This window comes from Patagioenas fasciata, chromosome 12 (assembly GCF_037038585.1).
Source record: "Patagioenas fasciata isolate bPatFas1 chromosome 12, bPatFas1.hap1, whole genome shotgun sequence".
Classification (NCBI taxonomy): domain Eukaryota; kingdom Metazoa; phylum Chordata; class Aves; order Columbiformes; family Columbidae; genus Patagioenas; species Patagioenas fasciata.
In genome coordinates this window covers 6141153-6166178 of record NC_092531.1, presented here as the reverse complement: position 1 = coordinate 6166178, position 25026 = coordinate 6141153, and the positions used below count along the sequence as shown (strand labels likewise).

The 25026-nt window shown below is 43.9% G+C and overlaps 1 protein-coding gene across 1 annotated transcript in view; it reads right to left on the bottom strand.

The window, feature by feature from the left end:
- The window catches only part of ARIH1 (ariadne RBR E3 ubiquitin protein ligase 1), a 51658-nt gene that overhangs the window by 18013 nt on the left and 8619 nt on the right, over positions 1 to 25026 (bottom strand). Inside the window, exons 2-3 of the mRNA XM_065847083.2 lie at positions 11161 to 11228; positions 3726 to 3870 (exon numbers count right to left, since the gene is read on the bottom strand). Of these exons, the coding sequence (XP_065703155.1) occupies positions 3726 to 3870; positions 11161 to 11228 (213 nt within the window). The remainder of the gene's footprint in view (positions 1 to 3725; positions 3871 to 11160; positions 11229 to 25026) is intronic.

Sequence of the window (25026 nt, the reverse complement as noted above, 5' to 3'; positions counted from 1 at the left end):
ATTCAATAACGATTAGACATCGCAGGCAGCAACAAGGACAACTCTGCGTGCGCATGTCAAGATACCATCTGGGACTGAATGGAGCAGAGAAGCAAACACTGAAATTAAATCACTTTTCTCAGGTCATCTTAAAAGTTATTTTATACCCAGAGCCAGGGGCAAGGACAAACTACATTTAAAGCATTTCACCCATATCCAGGTTACTATTGGATGGCTTCGCTCTTCAAACCATCTTATTCTCAACATAAGATAAAACCAGAGTTCCACCCTGAGATACTGTCAACTTGTATGAAACACCAAAAACAAAAAAAACCTCATTATCCTCTGCAGAACAGCAGCAGGGTGTTGTTAATTAAGGAGCGAGTCAAGTAAGATGGTTAAATCTGACCTGACCGGCGCATCTGATTTTGTTCCAGATAAAACCAGAGATACTCACCCAAACCTTTAATTTCTTTGGAACAAAACAAACACCACGACCTTCCAATTTTTGAAGCATAACTGAGCTGGCTAACACGGTATCAGATGCTGCTGTGGCCAAGTGACATCCCCCAGAGATGCAGGGTTACGATAGAAAAGCCCTGACACCTGTAATTTTTGAGATGCCACCAGCACACAACCAGCATGAAGATTTTTTACCCAGATTTATGGCTTCTCCACATGATGGGAAATAGGCACAGAAAAGTGGATCATCCCTTAACAAACTTAAATAATCCTAAATATTCCTCCAGCGGGCACACATGGGGAAGCACTACAGACCACGAGGAAGAACATCATTTCAGCCTTGTTTCAGTTCTTCAGGCAAAGACTGACTAAATGCCCACACAAAACGCAGCCACCCCTCTCCCTCCCGGCCTGCAAAGAGCTCTCTTTCAACTCATTTCTTTACTTTGAGGGAGTTCCCAATTATTTTTGGCTGAGCTGACAGCAGATGTCAAGAGAACAAGGAGAAAGGCCAACATGAAATCACCAGGTGTCAAGAGGAGGTTATTGCAGGGAACAGCTCTGCTTTCACCCCCAAAAATCCAAACCCCTCTCAATTCTGGTCTTCACCAACAAGGGTTTCAGCCCAAATAATGACTGGGACCTGACACAGTGTGACTGAAATATCTCCCTTAAGTTTTCAAACCATCAGAGCGTCTTGAGGAAAATCAAACACCTCGTTTTGAAGATGTTTCCCAAAAGCCTCAAATGACACTTCTTTGGAGATGACCAAGGAGCTATAAAGAGTTCATATTTACCTTATATGTGCTTTTTGAAGTCAAATATAACCTGCGGTGACCACAGGAGATGATGAATATTCAAGACTTACATTCCTGTAATAGCTGTACATTGTAAAATTTCTTAATAGGTGCTGAAATGGACCCTCAGAACAAAACAAACCAAACCACACCTTTTTCTAGGGGAAGAATTAAAAAAGCTGACCATTGCAAGAGGATTTCAAATGCAAGATTTTAGGTCAGGTATTTAACATAACTCAGCCTAGAATATATAATTCACATGGACCAAAACAGCTTCAAAACAGGTTTCAAAGCAGATGGCTTATGGTCACCTTAGACATTGCAGCCTTTTAAAGAAATAATAACTATTAATTTCCTATATGCTCCAGCTTTTGCATATGGCAGAGAAACAGAGCGGTTCCCCTTTTTCTCTCGACTTAATCAACACTAATAATTTAGAGACGCCTCTGCTCACTTGCAACACCCCACTGCTCCAGCCAGGAAGCTGCTCTTGAATAACTGGGCCGCTGCTGGTTTTAACGTGCTATTCAAACTACAAAACCCAGGTCTGTTAGTGTGCTAATAAAATCAAAATTAGCGTGCTAAAATCAAAATTATATCCTTACTACCCAACGTGGAAAGTGTGCAGTGATTAAATAGCAGGAGTTTAGCACAGGGTAGACAAATTTCTCAGTTTTTTCTTTCTAAAAACATCTCTTTACAGGAACCGAGCAACGATTTTCCTTTGCAGCTGTTCTCTAAAAGGGAAGCTGGTGCACACAGGGCTTAAAAGGAGATGCACGAAGTCTTGTGGTTACTGGCTCCAAAGAAATAGCGTCTGTAACGCTGGGAATCTCAGCTGCCTGGAACTGGGCTTTGCAATCGGGCTGCTTCCAGAGCAAGGGAAAGCCTCTCAGTCAGGCTACGGCACCGAGGGTACGTTATTCATCATATCCTGCCATTCTTGCTGAAAATCAAGCTCATAAAACACACGCAGAGCAAGAGTGGGAGGCCTTTACCCTCATCTCTGATTAAAGCAGCATAGCACGAGCATAATAAAGAACCAAAGATATCCACACTGGTTGTGCTCTCTGCACAGCACAATTTGATTTTACTCCTAGTCCTACTCGATTTTATTCTAGGCTTCGTAGTTTGGCTATTTTGCATCATTCTTTACTGATTTTATATGCTGTTTCCTGTCCTGTCTTTCTATTAAATACCTTTGTCCATCATGTTTTCCACGTATTTTTCTTTTATGTACCACTTATTGGTACGTTTCAATTGGTATCTGACCTTTGTAAAGTTCACTTGACATACTACTCGCTCTTTTTTGAAGAACTTTACTACACTCTGCAGACCCCAGCATCCTCAGAGGTTTTTGCAGAAGGCAGAACAATTTCATTTGAAATCCAACTCCATTTCAGGTAAATTAATGTTCTTTGTGGTTTCAAATAACCTGTTTGTCAAACCACACAGTAAGAATTAAAACGAATGCTAAAGCACTATGGAATTCTATGGTCTCCCACCGTGTTACTCGATCAGCTGCAGCAGACAAGGTTTATTGTCTTGAGAAACACTCCTGAACACCTTTTTTATAATGCATATACTACAGATTAGAATCCCAGAATGTGAGGGGTTCGAAGGGCCCTGGAAAGTTCATCCAGTGCAATCCCCCATGGAGCAGGAACACCCAGCTGAGGTTCCACAGGAAGGTGTCCAGGCGGGTTTGAATGTCTGCACAGAAGGAGACTCCACAACCTCCCTGGGCAGCCTGGGCCAGGCTCTGACACCCTCACCCCCAACAAGTTTCTTCTCAAATTTAAGTGGAACCTCCTGTGTTCCAGTCTGAACCCATTACCCCTTGTCCTGTCACTGGTTGTCACCCAGAAGAGCCTGGCTCCATCCTCCTGACACTCCATCCTCCTGCCCCTTTCCATATTGATCCCCAGGAATGAGTCCCCCCTCAGTCTCCTCTTCTCCAGCTCCAGAGCCCCAGCTCCCTCAGCCTTTCCTCACACGGGAGATGCTCCACTCCCTTCAGCATCTTGGTGGCTGCGCTGGACTCTCTCCAGCAGTTCCCTGTCCTTCTGGAGCTGAGGGGCCACAACTGGACACAATATTCCAGGTGTGGTCTCCCCAGGGCAGAGCAGAGGGGCAGGAGAACCTCTCTGACCTACTGACCACCCCCTTCTAACCCACCCCAGGTCCCATTGGCTTCCTGGCCACAAGGGCCCAGTGCTGGCTCATGCTCACCCTGCTGTCCCCAGGACCCCCAGGTCCCTTTCCCCTACACTGCTCTCTAATAGGCCATTCCCCAACTTATACTGGAACCTGGTTGGAAAAGACCTTTAAGATCATCAAGTCCAACCATTAACCCAACAATGCAAGCCCACAAGAAAAAGAAGATTCAATGAGAAGCTTGGAGAAATCCTTACAAGACTCATGCCCAAAATGATTGCCAAAAGTTTCCGACAGCAAATTTGAGGGAGTTTCTGGTCAGACACTCACCGAGTTGGGGTAGTTCAGGTAGCATATCTGACAAGGCATGTCCTGGGCTGACGACCTGGTGTTCATCTGGCGCGTTCGAGACTTCTTGCTGGGATTGATGACGTGACACTCCGCAAAGAGCTTCTCCAAGTTGCCGTCAAAGTACCTGTGTAACACACGTAAGAAGGAAAATTAAACTGCTTTCCCTGTAAATCATTTTTCAAGTCGCGAGTTAAATGTACAAAGTTGGTTTTAATACATCGAAAAGTTCCCACATCCACTACTTTTAACAAGCTCTTCACTAATATGATACAACACGGCCCTGACTGCGGAGGTGGATATTGGACAACTACATTTCAGAGATTTGGGGTTGAACTGCGTGCTCCTGAAAATTCATATGCTTCCAATTTTTCAGTTACACTCCAAGTAATTCCTGATTCTACATAATGATGTCTTCGCTTTAAAACTCCAGGACAGGAGACTAGAGCAAGAACAACTTACTTGGCAGCCCAGGCACCAGGACACCATCCTAAAGCCCAGGTTTGATGTATCTTTTCAACTCAGGAATTTCATTTTCCATAACATTCTAACCACTAAAACATTAAAGAGGAGGCAGCGATCAGTCGTGGTTTGTGATCCAACAGGTCCCTGCCCTTCACGTCTTCCTCTGTGGACTCAGTTTACATTAAGCGTGCCCCAAATTTTGGCGCTCCCCTCTCTGATTTAAGGAGAAATGCATGATCTTTGTTTCAGCTGATGGAGCACTTAGACGTGGTCACTGAACTCCAATTAAGGACTAGGTTTCATACACTTCTGGCACTTCCAGAGCGTGGCAACAACTGCTCTGGATCAGGACTTGTCTCCATTAGACCAGTCTTAAATTTGCACTAAACACCATACCCATGCATGCACGGTCCATCCCTTGGGCCAAAATCCTACTCATTTAAGTATCTTTTGCCTCCAGCCAACCTGAGATACTCCGACAACCTAAGAAAATACAACTCCAGGTTTACAATGCTTCCAAAGATCAGATATCTCGTGGAAGGGAGGATGCAAAGTTGGTCAGAGAGAGATGAAAGACTGCTTTTTATTTCCTGTTCCCCTAGTGAAAAGACGCCTGTTTTGTTCACAGTCTTATAGAAAGCTCTTCAACTTGGTGAGGAGGACTGGATTGGAAAGAACCGCCATCAGTGAGTTCAGCCCCTTCCCAATGACACCGCATATCCTTGTCCAGCCTGCAGCAGCTGCAAAGAACTAATCAAAGCCACTAATTAGGCAGCTAACCTTGCCTGAATGTACATCTCTCATTCAACGCCACTAAACCAGTCGTTCCCCAGCAGCAGCAGCAAGTTAAATGCAAATAACGTGGTACCTACCTAGGAAAAAAAACCCACCATTGACTACAGTGCAGTCACATTGAAGACCAGCAAATTTATTGGCACACAACTGTCCTTGGAGCTAAGCACACAGGCCAGGCTTAAATTCAAGAGTCTTGATGAGGCACATATTTAAACTCACCACAAAACCCACCACAAATCCACTTACAGCACTACCTACTGGCAAGACTTGACTTACAGTTTAAAAGGGTGAAATCCACATACTTTACATCTTAATTTTGAAGACGCTGAGGGACAGCGGCAAAGCCTTGTGTTTGCTACAGAATTCACCACTACCTTCAAAATTCGGTGTTAGCTGAGGGATTTAGCTCCATCACGTTGTTTTGTTTGTCTTTGGGATTACTTCTATCTAAAAATTTCAGCAAGGCAATCCAGTGCAGTCCCATTATAGGCAGCATTTGTTTATTAAAGAGACTCATGGATAAATATTAACTCCACAAAAGGTTTCCAGCCTTCACATTGTTCTGACATGATCAGTGTAGACCATCCTCTGTTTGAGAGGAGCAAACAGCTGGGTGTGATGTTTGCAAAGAAAACAGTTTTTAATACAAATGCTATGATGTAACTTTAATACTGGCATTTGTAGTCAGCTAAATGCTTACGGAATAGTGGGCTGGTTTTTAAGGGTCCACATTCACATCAGGAACCTGACTTCACCACTTGCACCAGGTAGTTCTGTTTTTACAAAAATATCCGCAAAACCTATTGCCCTACACCAAGAAATATGGACAAAATTTCACCTGGAATTACCTATTCCCTCTAAACACCAATTCCAACATTTTCAAAGCACTAATAAGCCACAAAGCATGAAGGCTCCTGAATTTTGGTGCAAGAGCCCCAGCCCATATTAAATATTAGTAGTTTTCAACTCAGAAGTGCCGTGTCTCACCTACATGTCCAAAGGAAAAGCAAACCAGGCAGCAGACACTCAACCAGGGTCATGCAGAGGAGGGAGAAAACACAAACCTAAGAAAAAATGCCAAGTTTTGCCTTTTAAACTCTGTTATGCTCTTAATTCTTACAGTTTTCACTCTGCTTTTTGGGATTGCCACATGTAAACCTTGCCGGTGTTGAAGAGAAACAAGGTACGAGGTATTTCCTCCTCCACAAGCTGTTTCCTTCTAATGCTGTGTCAGGATGCGCCGAGCAAGAAACTTCCACAACTATTTGCATGTTTGCGACTCGGACTTAAAAACCACACTGTTACTGAGAGGTAAGGAAATATGAATTCCAGCAAATGCTGAGGAAAACCTGGATCTCCCTGAAAACACACAACCGCACGGGACGCTCCAGAGTAAAGTCCAAGGGCTCCACCACTCCTTGCGCAAACACACTGAGGGCCCAGGCAGGAGAGCGTTCCAGCTCCTCCAATGGTTAGGAACGACTCAATTCCCATTAGAACACCTTTTCTCCACAAATCATTGGTTTGAGGAGATCTCCCTTGGCCCTTCTTGTGTTCTTCTGTCCAAGGATTTGCAGGCAGCAGCTCTAGAATTTCCCAACACAGAGAAGCTTCTCACATGACATTCCTCCACTTCCTTGTCCCAAAAACCTTCTCAACCACTGGTTTCCATTTCCATTCATCCTTTCTGAACCCCAGGGGGCCAAACCAGATGCAATCCTGGTTAAGATTACACCACAATGTCACACAACCTCCATTTCTCCTGCAGATGCAGATGACACCTGCCTTTCTCCAGAGCTCCTCTTCCACCTCTCATGATGCTCTGTACCACTTGCATGGCGAGGATTCTCCCAGGTGCCTTTTATTCCCCCTGTATCACATCTGGATCCTCCTCTGAACCAAATGCCTCCAAACAGATTTGTGCCAAGACATCCATTAACACTAACAAGCATCCATCCCCAAATTAATTGATAAGGGACTTACTAACAGGCTCCATCCGTTCTGCTACCTCCCTTTTGAGCAAAGTAACTCCACACACACCACGCTAACAGCTAAACCCAATGTATGTTCCGTATTTTACATCATACAGTTGCATGACATATCTGCTGCAAAACACGGGAGAAAAAGACCCTTTAACTCCCTTCACAACACCAGGGTTTTTGATTTTTCCGCAACTTCTTGCTATTAAAGGACTGCTTCTAGGTAGCTTGGTCCTTATTTTTCTCTTAGGGAGGAGCACAGCACCTATAACAGCCTTTTAAATCCTTCATCCTCCCTTTGCAAGGCAGATATTCAGCAATTCCAGCACTTCCGATACTCAAGAAGGGTTATGGTCTATTCGACACCACACTCTTCACTCAATATACCCGACTTCAACAACTGGCTCTATTAGTTGTTCAAAATCCACTCTCGTCATCACAAAGTTGTTTTCTCTGCTACTTTAAAATGAACAGACACACCACTAAGTTATTTTCAAGCTATTTCTTTCGTCCATAATAGTATCAAGTCTTTTTGGCAGAGGGATGAAGCTGTCAGGTCTTTATTTCCCCCAAATTCCCTCCTGCTGTCGCTGACTGCCTAATCACAATCTCCCAGACATAATCAAATCCTATCCAAGGGAGTATCAAAGATAAAAGGCCTTTACACTGAAAAAAGTGCTTTCAGTACACACTTTGACACATTGCATTTAATGGAAGGGCATTTGTGAATGTCAGAGAATCACCGCACTCACAGTAAAAGATATCTTCATACCAAAAAGCAATTTTTCACACGTTCAGCCTTTGCTGAAGAGCATTAAGCACTTATTTGCTGAAAGGAAAGAGGAACCAGACCCTGAGGCCCTGAGGCCATCCTGGTGTCTGTCCCCTGCTCTGAGGACATGTGGCCACCGAGATAAGCACCTTGGAGGGACTGCGGCACCTCCGGGGATTCAATCAGGCTTTTGCTTACATGCCGAGTTACTTTTCTTTATAAACAACATTTAAAAAATCACCAGAGGAAGGCACAGCAAGCTGTGTTTTAGCCTCTTCTTCACGAGCAGGTTCATCCCCAAAGTTCCCCTCAGAAGGGATGAACATGATCAGCCACGGTAAAATTGGAAGGTAACAGAGATAAAGTTGGAAGCCAAAGCGCTTCTTTCACTTATTTCTAAGATTACCTGGTCGATCTGCAGCTACCAGTCTCCTGTCTCCATTAACTGGGCTCGTGAGACAAAGAAAACATATTTAACATCTTTATTCTCCAAAACACACAAGAGAAGTTTAACTTGAGCCCTTCCTCCAGTACCCAGTTCCATCCCACATAATCCAGCCCAAAACTATTTGGCTTTTGGACACAGTCAAATAATTAGTGCTTCGCCAGCGGAAAGGGCAGTTTTTAAATGGTGGCAATTACTTCATTGTAAGCGGAATAAATACCTGTAACATATCTTACCCTCTTAATAACACCACGCAATTAGTCTATGACGAAGCTGACCCAGACAATAACCACCCACTTATTAAAAACATACCTAACAATTTTTAAAAAGGCAATGAAGAGGTTTTCATGTTTTAAAACATGGTATTTTTCATCTCACAAGCTCAGACCTCAAACTCACCACTTATCAAAAGAGAAGCCATTTGGTTTATCTGCTTTACCGCAGGCAAAGTTTGATAATGCTGCCTGTTGGGTCACGCTGACTCACCATGAAATAAGGTAACAGAGACACTGGCTAAGTACTCTAAATATGCATCATTAAGCAACTGAGTTCAAGCTCTGACTTGGTGTGAAATCAAGCACCAAAAATTGCACCCAAACATTACATCTCAGCAAGCATTAAACCCACCCAGACCACAGGCAACGACAGGAATTTCCTGGGAAGCCTTCCTAATGGTTATTTGCAGGAAAACAGGCCAAATTTATACCAGTTTAAATGAAGAGCCCCCTAGGAAAAAGAGATATCTATGTCTCTGGCAGCACTGCAGATCACGGATTCATTTGGTGTGAAAGAATATGGTGTGTAAGCGCTTTTAGTCTGCACCTGTGAGAAGTACAGCAGCAGTTACCTGATGATGCTCCAGCCCCGTGTTCAAGCTCTGCCCAAGTTTAGACCTTGCCTAAGTTTAGCCCCTGCTCAGGCTTAACTGTAACAGCAAAGGGTGCACACCAACAGTAGTTCAGCTCTTAGCTACCTGGAGATTTCAGACACAAGAGGGTTTTGAGGTTGGACACTGAAGACAAAGCAAATTGATGGTGTTACTTTTGAGAGGAAAAGATCCCCAAACTTACATTTTACTTAAGAAAAATAAAGCATTGTTCCCATTAATTTCTTTGCCTGATTAGAGCAAGCCTCTCCACCTGCCGGTGGATGCTTCCCAGTGTTTTTCAGCCCGTTTACACTAACGCAACGCTGCGCTAAGATTTGCTGGACACACACAAAGCCAGGCAAGTCTCAAAAGTCATCTCTGTTCTGGAAGAATGGCCAAGTCTAAATTTGGGTTTAATCAGCCTGTCACGTTCACCTAAACGAGCAGCACCTCTGTTTTAGCGAAAAGATGCGATGCACAGACAGCTCGCGGCATCATTTCCAGCTCCATCGCCATTTCCAACTGCATCCTGGCTGCTGAACTGACCACCTGCTTCCCACCTATTCCCGCAGCAACCACAACATCTTGAACATCACGAGCCAGTTCTCAGTCTCTTCCCCATCCTCCTGCTTTAACGCTGAAAATGTTTTGGTGTTTTTCTAGTAACAACAGGACATCAATCAGCACCAAAAAGTGTGACTGGCGTGCAATAGGTCTGCATAAGCAAGGGTCAACTATTATATTACTCACAGGGGTAATCCTATAGAATTAAGATAAGTATTTTAATGAATATGTACCAAGAGAAAATATTTACCTGTGGAACTTGTAAATATTTACATGTAATTCAAGTGTTCAGGTTGGAAAGTGTAAAAGCCTTAACAATAATACCTCACATAGAAGTGTCTGACAACCCCCTTTGAAAAAAGCCACAGTCCCAATTTTATTTGTAATCGATGGCAAGTTTTCAGTGAGGAAAGAAAAACCCACTGAACAAAGGGAGGGTGTTTCAGTGCATTTCTTGTCGAGGTATCTCACAGTGAGACAGAGGCAGCCAAGGAAAGCGAACTTGATTTTAGCCTGACCAAAAGATCCCACACAAGAAACTCAAGGGTGTGAATGGACACACATTATAGAGAAGGAACTAAATCAGAATGTTTAACAGTTGTAGTCAAATAGCCTCAAAGGGACTATACTTGTAACACAAAGCTTAGTGTTGGAAGTACAAAAAGAAGAGGTCAATCTCAGGAAAATAAAGAGTAGAAAGCTTTAAAAAACACTTCATAAAAAAAAAATCTAGGCCAAACAAAACCTAAGAGATACACGAGCACTGTCTCTAACTGAAAATGTTACACTTGTTAAGACCAGCAAAGACCGTAACAACCAGTAGTCCCTGTACTGCCTCTCCTGCTCCTTCTGGTCCACATGAACTCCCAGTCTGGTTTCTACAAGTAAACTGAGTTCTTCAGCTCCCTCACGCTCTCTTCAACTGCAACACTGGCATTGGAAAAATTCAAAAAGGATTTGGCCCCCACTGTATCAAAACAAAGAGCTGGGAATTAATGATGAGAAACCACCACAAAATGCTCCGCTTTGAGGAGGAGGCAAAATTCAAGGCGCTATTTAAACACACACTAAAGAAAACCTTGAGCTGCAAAGACGAAGACAAGGCAGATGCACTTCACCGGTACCCTCGATCAGTCAAGACCCATTTATTCTTGGCAAGACTCACAAATAAACATGTCAGGAATACGAGCGCTAGCAAGACAGGCAAGAGCAACTAAACCCAAACCCAAAACAGCTCCAAGATAACAAGAAACCTGTTCCTGCTTGCTTTTTTTCCAGAGAAAATGCCGTGCCAGTTTATATTCCAACTGGAAAGCAACCCCTCCTCACTTCCAAAACTCCCTCTTAAGCCTAACGGGCTTTATTAATATTAAATAAAACAGGAGTCACTGTGGTAAAGGTTGCGAAAGGGGGAACGCTTAGAGCTCGCACAACAGATATTCCTGCCACATATCGTGCATTCATCCGCTCTCACATTGAGCCGACACTACACATTTCTTGCAGGTCTGAAGGGAAACGTGGCTGCTCACCTTTCCATCAGCTTCTCTTTGTCCCAGTTGAAATGGCTAAGCAGTATTCGAGTGATAGTCGCTGGATTCTAGAAAAAGAAAAAGGAAAATAATAAATCAGTGTGTAATTGCTGAACCAATCTGGTATCGCGTTACGAGAACACCAAGCAGAGCCGTGAATAAGGAAACGGGGAAACCAATGTGTCGGATAATTTGTGCAGATGACACGCGTTAACTAACATACACTGGAATATAGTTCGACTTCACAGATTGAAAACAATTTTTAAAAGCCTCTGTAAAGCTAAATACCTATATAAAATGAGAATACAGTTGAAGATTTAAGGAACAAGTGAGTTACTGCCACCACAACAGATGTTTAAGTGCCAATATCTCCACGTCCAGCGTGCTCACACAACATAAACCCACGATGTTTGCAAGACGCGGGAAGGGCTCTAAGTGCCATCCACCCTACCCCTTTTTGCCGCAACCTCCAAAATATCTGCAGAACAAGAATATTCTTTGCTTGCTCCAGCTGAAAACTCTCCCATAAAGTAATCAGCTGTTGGTATAAGACGACGGCATCCTTTGAAGGCCCCAGATGTTCCTGAAACGCACCCAGATCCAGAGGACACTCTGCAATTATACAGCTAAGGAAAGAAATACAGCCTAGAAAGGTCGGAAATACAACTGGAAATAAAAGCTGACGTTCGCTTGTACATAAGTTCTTCTTCCAACTAAACCAAAGGTTTGGTTATATGAGAAATGTAACAAACCATATGGCTTCTCTTACAGCCCAGAACCACATTTTAGCTCACTAAATCCCAACTCTAGGCTCAGTTTGAGGCCTGTTCACACGCAACGGCAACTGCTAGCGTCCCACAGTGGCTGTGCGTACTTTGCCATTTGACAGCAAAATGGAAGTTTCCCTCAGGGCAGGTTTTCAATGGACAATCTGAAGCTGTTGAAAAGTAGGACATAAACTAGCAATGTGATTTTCTGAGCCCGCAGGCTAGAACTACAACTTGAAGCTGCCAAAAGCCAACGCTGTCACCCAAAAATAACGATCCCGGCCCACCCTTCCCCTCCGCTGCACACGGGCATGTCCAGTGGGTACAGCAGCTTCACGCTGCACATTTCTGACCCAAAAGGGGATTTTCTTTCTTCTCTTCTCTTCCTTTAAGTTGTTTTTTCAGTGAATCAGCTCCCCGGTCTGATTGCTGGACCACACAACCAGCTGCATCAGCACAAGCAGGGGAAAGCGGGGCAGCATCTTTCAGCAGCGACGCTAACAAAATTTTCACCGAAATAAAGCCCTGGGTTCAAAATTTAAGTACAAAGACCTAATCTTGGGGTTTATACTATAAAAACAGATGTTCCTCTTCCTCTGCAGAGTATTCTTACTCTTCTTATTAATGCCAGCAGAGCCTGTTTATGGTCAAATTAAGAAATATTTCCAGCTCAAAAAAGCCAACGAGAACAAAGGCAGGTTTAGAAAGGTTGGACCCCATCCCTGATCCAAGACAATGTGGAGCCCCGTAAGCAGCTGGGACAGCGAATCTGCGACAGAACAAGGGGCAGAAAAACCAGAAACTGGCGTCGCCAAACACACTGTGTTGTGAAAACGCGGCTCCGGCCCATCTTTGAGCAAGTGTCCCGGGCGATGCGGATCCCGGCTCGTACCTGTAATAGCGCAGCGAGGCGCTGGGTTGACACCCCACGTCAGGAGACCTCAGCCCTGCCACTAAGAAACTATGCAGGAGTTTATTTCAGGTTCTCCTTCTTCAAAAGGCCACTCCAGCAGCAGAAGGAGGATGGCAGCCTGTTTCAGGGCTTTAGTTTTCATATTTCTATGTTACTCTGTGTTTGGTCTCCACGACATCATCTTCTCTGATATTATCTGTATTAAGTAGCAGTACCCAAAGGAGCTCTTAACAGCTCACTTAAACACACACGCTTCCTACAGCAAATTAACCAGAGATGAAAATATTCTTTAGCAAACAAACTGATCTTATCTCTAGATTATCCTGGTTATGAGACAAGCTTCTATAGTCAGTACAACCTTTATTTTTAAGCAAAATTTCCATGGTCTAGAACAAGCCTTGCCTCAAAATGGGTAATCTGCTAAACACAGCAAGCAGAGAACACATATAGGTTTGTCCACATCATCCCTAAAGCACATTATATGAGCCCCTCAGCCCGGCCATGCTCTGGAGTCTCAAATGAGCTCCAGGCAGCCAAGCGTGCGGCTCTTCTCCAACACAAAGATCCTTCCCTCCACCCAGGGATCTGCCAGATGTACAAAGAAACAGATTAAGAGAGCTTTACATCAGCCTGAAGTCTCACCCTACCTTCTGTTAGAGCAGCCCGCTTGGCCACTGTATTAAGACTTCTGGGAATATCGATTAATCACTTTATCGGCTAAAAGGTGACTGAGGTGGTGCTCTCCGTCCAACTTTTCTTTTTAAAACGACAGGCAGGTTTCCTCAATAAGTTTTGCCAAATTAATAAGGAACTAAAGTGGTTTGCAGTGATTATGAAGCGCCTCAAGGCAAACCCAGCAAATGCCACTTGCCAAAGGACACGCAACCATGAAGAATAAGAGGGTCTTGTCTTGTTTGTGGCTTCTCCATTTTCCCAAAGTGGCGTTACAGCTTTCCAAAACAACTCGCCCCAAATCACACCCAGCATCACAAAAAAAAGCTCTTTTCCCACTACAACAGCGGCGTGCAGAACAGCACGGTATTTGGGATTATCCAGAGACAAACACTGTTTTTTTGGTGTATTTTAACAAAACTATGGTGGAACACAGAACCCTTTAGCGGCTTCTTGGGCTTTGGCTTCTTCCAGTTACACCAGTATTTATCCAACATCTTAATTTAAAGAATAAGAAAGGAAACATGAGCAGCATAACAAGCTCTTAACAGAACCATTAATAGCTGGGCTGCCTTTCTCTGCTCACCACATCCAAGCTCTAGCATTTAAAACTTAGTTGCTTCAGCAATACAGATGGATTAATAGCACCTTGCTCCTATGTGGTGCGGACGGCAACACAACCCGAGCCCACATTACACAGGGAGGACTGAAGAGAGGAGGGAGGCAGCACTAAGGGGCTTGGTTTGCATCATATAAACCACAGTTACAGGTGCAAAACCTCTGGCATTAAGGACTGTTGTAACTGAAGGCGAGGCGCAGCAACACCGTGCTGGGTCACGGCTGCTCCGCTTTAATCGCTCGCGTGCACGCACCTCGCAGTTATTTGGGAGCAGCTCTGGAGCAGTAAATCACAGCATCAATCAGAAGGAGAGGTTAACTGCTGCGGAGCAGCCAGGTCCTACGTCCGGCATACAGGGTTAAAATAAGAGCAAAATAATTTGATGTTTCAACCCCTTTTGTTGACCCTAGTTCTGCTACAGTGTCACTGCAGACACTTGCGCTGCAAAAATTAACAGAATGTTTAAACACCACCGGATTGCGCAGCACTGGTGTGTTATAGTTTCTGTTGTGAAACTGGACAGGCTTCTAATTTGGCACACAGGACGGTTGTCTCCGACTCTTACGGCACCAAGATTAGTTATGAACCGGCTACGCCGCCACTCAGACGGGATTATTCCTTAAGCTCGAAGCTGCAGCGGGGAGAAACGTGCTTTTACAAAGGGTATTTTGTTTACAAAGACAGATCTTCCCGAGTAAAGCAGCCAGAAACAGCGCGCGAGGGAAAAGCAAACCCGTGCGAAAGCTCAGTTTTCCTCCAGATGTGTCTGATGAAAGCTGAACCGGCACATCCCACTTACAACAGCCACCTATTAAATGTTCTATGTTGAAGCAGAGGAAGATCGCCCGGAGCCTGTTGATATCCAGATGGGAATGAGACCCGAGGAAAGCAGCCATTTTGTCGAAATTCTCCTCTTGCTTTCAAAGAGCCGCTGTCACAACTATCTCGCTAACAAAACACTCATAACAAAGCTCTGCCAGGGAGAAACACAGTCCTTCAGCAGCAGTTTATTTTATTTTTAGGTTAACAAAAGTCCTAAACATGCTTAAAATAGATCCTGCTTTACCATTGCTTTTCACTGAGATATTTACATTTACTATCACTATATATACACACCAAAGTGAGCTGGAGATACAGGGATGGGAAACCCTGCAAAGGTCTGGGCTTCTCCAGAGAAGCATTATTAATTGAAATAAAACTCCTTAATTTAATAGAATTTAATTGAACTGGGAGCTTGGTCACTAATATTGGAGTTAAATGCTTGTTGCTGTCAAAATAAGATAGTGTAAGTTGGAAGGAGGAACCTAGATGCACCTAAAGGCATAAATGTATCATAAGTTAAAAATGATTAGGACGTTAACTTAAACCGGAATTTCCAAGCGGTGTAACTTGCTGAATGACAGTTTGCAGCACTGGATCCATTCACGCTCCCATCCACCAAGGCCAGCCGTGCCATTAATTCTTTCACTTATTCTTGACAGAAGCATATATTAGAGTTCAGCTCCTCATCGCAGCTGGGAGGGAGCTCCTGGTTCTACTGGAGCAGCCACTGAAGATAAACACCATTTCAGAACAATTTAAGCTCTGTTCTCCAGCAGAATCCTTTCCCACCTCCTCAAGACACAGTATTGATAAATTCTTTTGGTTTCTTTCCATTTCACGGCTGGTTTTGTTTTCTAAACCTGGCAACTTTAGGATGAAAACTTGAGATTTAAACCGCAACAACTATTTCTCAATAGCGGTGGCTTTTTCAGGCTCAGTTCAGCAGTACAGGTTTGATACTGCGTTCACACTTGTGAATCCAAGTAGACGCTCCAGAAACAACGGCTTTGCCCAAACCTCACCCATCTGTAAACTGTTCGAGCTTCTTTAATATCCACTGCTCTATTCCATGTGCAGGATCAAACCACCTCACTACAGCTTGTCAATGCGCCGGGGAAAGAATCGTCAATAAAATAACCAAAACATCACATTTTCTGTTAGCAGGTAGAGTAAGAGCAACTTCACCAGGAGAAGGCTTAAAAGATTTCTTAATAAATCCAAAACGACCTCTGGTTTGCCTAAGCTGTAGCTTTCATCCACGGTCTGGACATCATCAGATGGGCTGCGTGTTTTTCTCTGCTGTTCTGCACCTCTAGACTGATAGAAAACAGGTAATACTTAATTGCTTCAAGTGCCATCGCCCAGCAGGAGCAGAAACCACCCCAAAAAGCCTTTAATTACTCCAAAACGCAATAGGTTCGCACACTGACACTCTGAAGGACAATAGCTTCTCCACCCACAGCCCTGAAACAAGGGCAACCAACACCACGCAGGCAACAACAAAGTGGAAATCGGCCCCAAATTTTGCAATAACTAGGGCAATTCTGCAATAACTAGGTCATCTACTCTGTCTGGACACCACTGCTCTTCACTTGCGTCTCTCAGCCCCATCCAGGTAACCTTAGACACAAACATAGTGAGGAGAAGGTGTTTCAGATAAGCTTTTAGCCTGAGTCACGTTACAGCAAGACTGTCTGCAGGGTTTGCACTGTTTTGCAAGTGCGCATTGCTTGTGAAGATCCATTCCCAGCTATTTTTTCAGGTCACAATTACAGGAAATGTTACAAACACAAGAACTCATTTCCAGCAGCCTAATAAAATTCCCAGGAATTGAATGTAGAAGCTGAGACTCAGGTGATTTTGACCTCCAGGACTTGATCTTCTAACAACATTATCTTCAAACTTGCTAGTTTTTAAATAACACCAACTGAGCACTCTGAGAAACCGCTGGAAAACTTGGGTGTAATCTAATATTCCCTGGCTCTATTACAGCCAGAAGACAAGAGGACTGTTGTGAGATGAGGACGGCAGCTAAATGGATCATCCATCCTCCCCTGGATGGATCCTCCTCGAGGTTTGGGACAGAATCCCACCGTAGGACATCCCTGCCATGAGATCTCCTGGTTTATGGGGCTGACACAACACACCCAGATGGATTTGAGATACTTCTTACCTTCCAAACACCTGTTATACATAATAACAACAAAATCAGTACTCTGTGCGCCTGCTGAAGATACAGTCTCCGCATCCTTCAGCCCCACTGAGCAACTCTTTTGAATTACTCACCTCTGAATCACCCAAAATGTACCTTTTTCCTGCTACTGGCATCCATGTGAAGCCAGGGTACTGCCCCGTGACATTGCCGGTCACCACTGTCACCTGCCATCCTCTGCCTGATGGATCTACCACATCACCAAAACTTCCCATTAACACATCCAGAGGCTTCAGCTGTGCCACTGATCGTCTCCTCAGCTTCCTACATCATTCTTCACCTCATTAACTTCTCTTCACACATCATCTCTCTTAATTTGGAAAATTAAGTTTTACAGAATTACTGTTTTAGTACCGTGACATGATGGCACCAAATGGCAGCTTGATATTATGATCTCAGTTTGTAGTAACCTATCTGCACTCTACCAGTTGTTTCCAGCTCTGATGAACATAGAGTCTTTTAGCAGAAGAAGATAATAAAAAGCAACTTCGGAGAAAACTTTATTACTTCAGTTAATTGGTTCAAGAGACAGAAATGAAACAGTCGGCTGCTTTACATTTTCCTCCAAGCGTTTTGGCAAGTTTTCAGGTTAATGATTAGGAGCCACAGAGATCCATTGTCTAACAAAGCTTTCAAAAAATACTAAAGCGACAACTCCAGGATGAATTAGCACATTTGGAAATGCAAAAAACTGAATTTGCACTGTAATACCTCGAAAGGAAAGAAGATGGGATGGATTTGCCGTGCTGCTCAAGTGGCTCCCAGAGGACGGTAGAAGCTCCTCCACCAACTCACCACAAATTAAAAACTGCGTATGGGTTACAATTAGGGAAGGTATTTTCCAGTATTTCAGTATACACTTCCATACCATGTGATCTACATTAACCCTTATTTTATACATTTTTGTGTGAAGAATGTTTTGGTTGCTTTTGCCACCACTCTGGAGTATAGAGTCAAACGTTTAAAGAGCAAAGACCCGCAGGTACGGAGGCCCTGAGAATTAGAGCAAGTTGTGCCAACTATACCCCTTAACAAAACGTGGAGCTACAGGTCTCCAAATGCCCACGCTTCCACAAACCATTTCGCACTTTTAATTATTTTAAATCAAGGAGCCCGCAAAGGTAGCGTCACCCCAAGTATTTCGCTCCTCCTGGTCTCTCCCACCACAAGAAATCTCAGCATACAAGCAAAAGCTCAGCAAATCCATGTAAGCGACATGAGCCACAGCTGCAGCTCCCGAAGCTGCCGCTGAGCAACTCCAGTTGATGCACCGAGAGCCAGAGCATGCTTCTGAATGTTTTGATTCAACCCATCGCCTCCCACTTGTCAATTTGCAAAGACTTGCCTTCAAAGAGTAGGAGAAGGTGATGGCAGCGTTGCATGTTATTAGTGTAGCGTACTATCTCGGTAGCTCCCTAATATCTCCCATTGTGGAGGAAGAAAACAGCACACGGCACAGCAGCCAGCCTGGGGATGGGGTCATGTTCAAAGCTATGACCCAAAAGAGTTTTGGCTACCCTGAATGTAAAGGAGCTGCAGGCTCATCTCAGTGAGTCTGCGTCCCTGGGAATCACCGATCCCTGCTCACACCAAACCTTCAGGCAGCATCCAGCGCCTCGAAGCTTCGCCTCTGCTAGACTGAGAAACTGAGGAAACAAACACACGGTTGTTTAGAAAAAGCACCAACAGACCATTTAACCAGCACAAACAACGCACAGCCACCTTTCCTTCTAAAACCTGCACTACAAGAATTTTCAACCCATTACGCTTCATTTTGACCTGCACTGTTCATATACATATACCACAAACAGATCCATCCCCGTCAAACTGCAAAACTGTTGTGTTGGCTTCATTTGATACTTCCAGTCCTGCTCAAACCCACAGTCTCCAGAAGGCTAGAAAAGACACATGGGTACAGTTCCAATTCTTGTCTCAAACCAATAAGACAATTCACTTGAAGAAAAGCCACTACACTGGGTCAAGAGGAATGCAAAAGCATATTTTGCTACAGAAAGCAATAACGACACTGAATGAAGGCAGAGGAAATGCAGTGAGCGTGCAACATGCACCAAAATCCCTCAGCTTAGCCCAAAAGCACGGGCCAGTAAGAAATCTGTTCCACAAGATTTTAGAGACACCGAGGAAAACTGCAGAAACACAAACAGCTTAGCCACACACCAGCTCTATTTTTGCCTTATGAGATAAATTAACAGCTACTTGCTTTATTATTTCACTTTGAAACAGAGCAGTAACAAAGCAGGGCAGTAAAATGTGCTCTTCAGAAGCTACAAGTGAATGAGATGGATGAACTGACCGAGGTTCAGGGGGTCACTGGTTTATTTTAACCCCAGCGGGATCATCGTGGGGCTGGACAGCAGAGTCGGCACAATCTGGACAATTCACTTCCAAGAAATGAGTCTGTCTCTATTTCTATATTCAGCTGGGCTACCGAACAGAAGATTTTGATAGCAAACTGGGGGAATACTGTCAATCACTACAAAGATGTGTCTTCAAGGTAACAGAGATAAAAATACTTTTTTTAAAGGAAGTCTTTTATTAGTCACTGTTGGAAAGACTAGAAGCAGCATATGTCGGGTCAGCTACCCATCAAGTTGATAAAAGGAAAACGACCCAAAACACGGCATCTGGGTTTCAGGGGATGTCATCTTCAGCGACTGGATAAACTGGGTATTTCTGGGAAAGTATAGGTGTGCCAAGGCGAGCTACAGAAACCGTCCTGTTTGCATGGAAAGGGAATAGAGCTCCAAGAGGGACTATACTATTCCCTCTTCCTTTAAATAATTTTGTAGAAGTCTTAAGGCATCTCAAAAAAAAGCTTTGCCTGCTGCTTTTTCCTCACTCAAAGACACATCAGTACATTAATATCACTTGCTCACCAGGGTCAGCATTGTACATTGGCAGGTTCTGCTCCAGAGCCAGATTCACCCACAGGGCTCTGCCCACTTCACAGGTTCGATGTATTGGTAAGAAACCGAGATCATTCCTCCCCATCAGGCAGCAAAACTTTTGCTCGCCCCGGTTTCCAGCAGCTCACACAATGTACAGAACAGGTCACTTCAACCCTGCTTGCTGAGCAGCAGTAGCCAGGACTTCTCTGTGGATTTTGCATACCCTATGGATAAAACAAGTGCACTTTTGCCGCCTTAAGCACGCTCAAAGGCACCACGTGGTCAAAAGGGCAGTCAGACTCAGGAGGATGCTATCAGCACATCGGTGGAAGCGTTAGAAGATTCTGTACTGCACACGAGTGGTACAGCCACACGGAACAGCTCAGAGAATTTGCTTTTTTGATGGCACTTTTCCAGAAAGCAGCTCACAGCACAATATACAACAGCACCCTGCACGTCCTTTTCCATCACTTCATTCCTCAAGATGTTATCACGCTTCATCCGCAAAGATCTGCTATAAGAGAACACTATCTGACCAGAAAAGGTCTATTCCACTTGAAAAAAAATCACCTGCAAAGTCCTTTCTAGAAGAATATCCTATAGTATTTTGTGATATCAAAAGAGTATTTTTTTTCCCTAGGATAACTTGAAGAAATAATGATTCCACAGCCAAGTGTGTAGAGGAAATCAGGCAGACTCTGAAAGGATGAAACTATTTTTCTGACACCCAACAACACGGCAATACTGGGAAGTGTAAATTCCCATTAACTCATGTCCTTTTCCCACAGCAGGTCTGTCTACAGGCTCAAATTAATTGATTTTGTGGATTAAGTTTTACAAGTTCACTGCAATTGTCCTTTTCCTGGTCTCAAAGGTCCTTTGAGATGATGATTACAGACTCCCAACATAAAAACATCGCTCAAATACTGGCTACGTCAAATTGGTGGATGATCCATCTCCCACCTGCTTTTGTTACTGGGCACTAATGGAGAACACCTATCACAGTCCGCTCAAAGACAGGCGAGTTCCTTATCACACAAAAAATATACAATCCACCCAAACCGGACATCACCTCAACACAACTCCCATTGAGTTGATTCCTCAAAATCAGTTGCGTCCCAGATAACCGAGCTTTACCCCAAAGGGCGCTGCACTTATTGTAGTGCTTGATCACACAGTGTTTTCCTCTTGGGACAAGAAGGCGAGCAGGACAGGTTACCTCCTGCAGCAGAGGCAGAGTTCTTGGACCCACAGGTACCTGGAGGGAAATATTCGCTCTGCAAAACTCTTAAAATAACATGCCTGTGCAGCCTGCATCCTGACTTCTACTTCAAAACATTGTAATTAACATTTTCCAACACATACACAGACAGGGAGAAGAAAGTTGTAAAGGATGGTAACTTCTTCTACGAGCGCACTGAAGAAATGCCCACAAGAACCGGTAAATTAAACATCTACCACGAAAACTAAGCACAAGCCACCCCGATGAAAAGCCTCTTTTCTGACAATTGCCAGGTTAGCTCAAATATATTTTGATACACAGCCACTGATGGCATTTAACTGTCAAGCCCTTCAGAGACAACGTGACTGATGAGCAACATACGTTTAGCCCAAGAATTCTTAGCAGGTGGCACTTTACAAGAGCATTAGAGAATTTTTATGGAGAAAACAAAAAATCCTTAACATTCTTCCATCTTATCTTTCTCCTCCAGGCCTGGGTTTGGTGAGCGTCCAAGCACTGGCTATTTCTCTTCTCTTTCCCTTACTGCTCCTGATTTTGTCCCTTCCTCAACACAGCAGCCGCTTTTAGGAACCAGTCCCTCTCCAGCAACACTTGGCTGGGACAGAGAAAATACCTGAATGCTCACAGAGACCACAGCACACTCCATAGGATTTTAAGAGAGAAAAAAACCATCTCCCTTGGGCTGATTCCATCTCCCCATCATTGCGCAAAGGCCTTAAACTCATTTACGGTCGCACATACCTGGCTAAAGGAAGCACTTGGGTACGTAAGGCTGTACCAGGTCGCAGTCATTCAGCGCAGATTTAACCAGCGTCCCCATTAGCGACCCAGGTCCACAAGTGGATCCCAGTTCTTTTCGCCACCATCTCATTTTCCAGCAGCAGACCCATCATCTGCGCACCGTTCAGCAGAAAGATGGACGTCTTGCCAAATTGCGATGCAACACAAAACAGGAAGAGCTTAACCCTTTGAAGCATCTACTGGAAAAATACGGTTTGTACACGCATCACCTTGACAAATGGGCAATAAATCTACTCAGTGATGCTTGTGTCTTAGTCCGCAACTCTCAAGCAAACAAAAGCAATAATTTAGCCATCTTAACACTTTTAAACAAGATAGGCCCAGGAAATCATTGTCAATCGGGCAGTGTCTTGGGGATGTAATCTTTGGCAACATCTTGCCGTTGGCGAGCGCCCCGGCGCAGATGTGGTGGTAGCTCATATCGCTTTCCTGCACAAGAGCAGCTCTACCTGCAAAAGCACTATCTTCTGCTGGCACAAGCTGCATCTGCACCAGGAATACCTGCCAGCAGCCTTTTCCCAACAAGCCTCTTCTAGCTCAGACCAATTTTTAATGATGACTTTGCATACTCTGCTGGCTTAATGTTACTTAGTTTTATAGCTAAGAAAACAGAGCCCCGGCAACATCCTGTTTTATGAGCTGCGATTTCCACTACCAGAAGTAAATCTGCCTGTGTACACCCCAAAACTTTTTCCTCCGAGGGCTCCAAAGAAGCCAACTTTGAAAAAAGGATATTCTGGAGGCATGAAGAGTTTAGTAATTCTCTTGTTCGTTCTCATTTGCCTCCTTTAACAAGATACTTAAAATTCTAACTGCAGTCTCTAACCGCTGCAGGTATTTTTAACCAACTACCTCAGCTCCCCCGAGTTAAGAGAAAACACTCTGGTGGGATTCAATACAGAAATAACAGAACACAAGTCATACAGCAGGGAGAAGAGGAAACCTCCAACCTTTTTCACCATTTCCTCATGTAAGGGCTTTGAAGATTTGCCTCTATACCAACCTTCATTTAATCAGAGCTGTTTCTGAAGCAGTTGAGTTCAACCAGAAAGTGTCTGCGGATGCTCCAAAGCACCTGAAGCATCTCCCTTCCAGCAGGAAATGTTCCTATTTCCTACTGCACACCTGGATGTGCCATTTTGTATTTGAGGCACTAGCTGACAAGGATAGCCCTGCTCCTTTCTCACTAAAATATTACAAGTTATCAGCAGACACTGGGCTTCTGCAAGAAGAAAATACCAAAACAAACCCCAAATCAACAGGAGGAGGACAGATCCCAAACATCTCCAGGTAGTTTCAGCACCAGGCAGCCCTAAGAGGGGTTGAAAAATAAATATCAGAGATGGGAAGGTAGTTACCAAATAGTAACAACAGATGAGAGATTCAGAAATAAAGAAATTAAGCAAGCATTTTACCCATTTCTCAAGCATCATACCCATTTCTATACAATCTCTGAACCTGTGCCCGTTATGTCAGTACCGAATTCCCAACTGAAGGCAAAGTATTTTACATTTATAAACCACAATAGCCCGTGACTGTGTCACGTTATATTTGATTCTCTGCTGTCATACAGAACCACACTCGCATTTACTATCAGCTACCATCACCCAACAGAAAAATAGAACGGAGTTCGTTTTCAAGTATTAATTTCAGCTCTTTTAACAATACAAATAAGGAAGTTTCAAACATTCTATTTTCCCAAGTAAAATAAAGAGAACAGTTATTGCAGGACATGCTAATGCATATATACAATATGTATAAATGAAAGATCACCTCAGTTTGCTCAGCCAGCCTTTCAGTCATCACAGAAGTATTACTAACTACCAAAACAAAAGACGTCAGACACATTCATTCATCAGACCTTCATAGTAATTAGAAATTGTTGCTTTACTTTCCTGTATACATACTAGGTGGGATTTTACCCCCAAGTACCTTCCACTTCACACAAGATCAAATTTCACACATCTATTTCACAGCATCTATTGGAGTCACTTGTTCAGGTGTAGGGGAATGCAGAATGAGAACCCTAACTAGGGTTCCAACTTAATGTTGGAATGTTCTTCTTCCTCTCTTTTTAATAAAAATAAACAGCTGTTCAGCCTGATTTTAATGTACTGATCAGGATGTAGATTTTTAAGAGTTAACTTATCCTAAGTCATTCTTCCCACAGATGAAGGTTCATTGCAAAGGGGCCTGTTTGCTCACGTGAATTCTCCCATTTTCCCTCCACGCGTCTCCGCATTTCTCCTGGCCAGACAAAGGAATGCTGATTGCGTTTGTATTTTGTTACACAAGAACACATGCAATCCAAAGTTACCAGCTGCAGAAAGGATCAAAGTTTTGGAAAAAAACACCCAGAGCTCTTTCAAAATTTAAATATACATCTGTAATTACACGTGCACCCAAAACAGGCCACAAAACCACGGTCTTCAGGCGGAGACACACACGCGTTTTATTTTGCTGACAGTACAGTTGAGCAATTCAACCAGCATCACTTCTGCCAAAGCGAGCAGGGTCAAACAGCGATAAGAGCAGAGAGGGGGCACGTTTAATTAGAGAGTTCACCGACCCCGTTCGTTACTTGGCCACACAGCGAGGGAACTGCCGAAGCCACGAGCAACGCGCACGGAGCCGCGTCTGCCCCTACTGCAGGTTGCAGGTGCACATCTGTACAGCCCTGCAGCCCAAAAACACGCTCGGGATGAGAATGAGATACCCAAAGAAACTGAAAGCACCAGAACAGCTCGAGTCTCCCAAGTAGCAATGGGAGCCTGTTCACAAGTGTCTCTGGCCAGAAAAGCAAAGAAAAACCTAAAAGGAAATTACCCAGAGTGAAGTGCTTCACTACTCAGTAACTACTTCACCAGCTTCCACACACAAAGCAGCACAGGAATAGTAAAATCGAGCA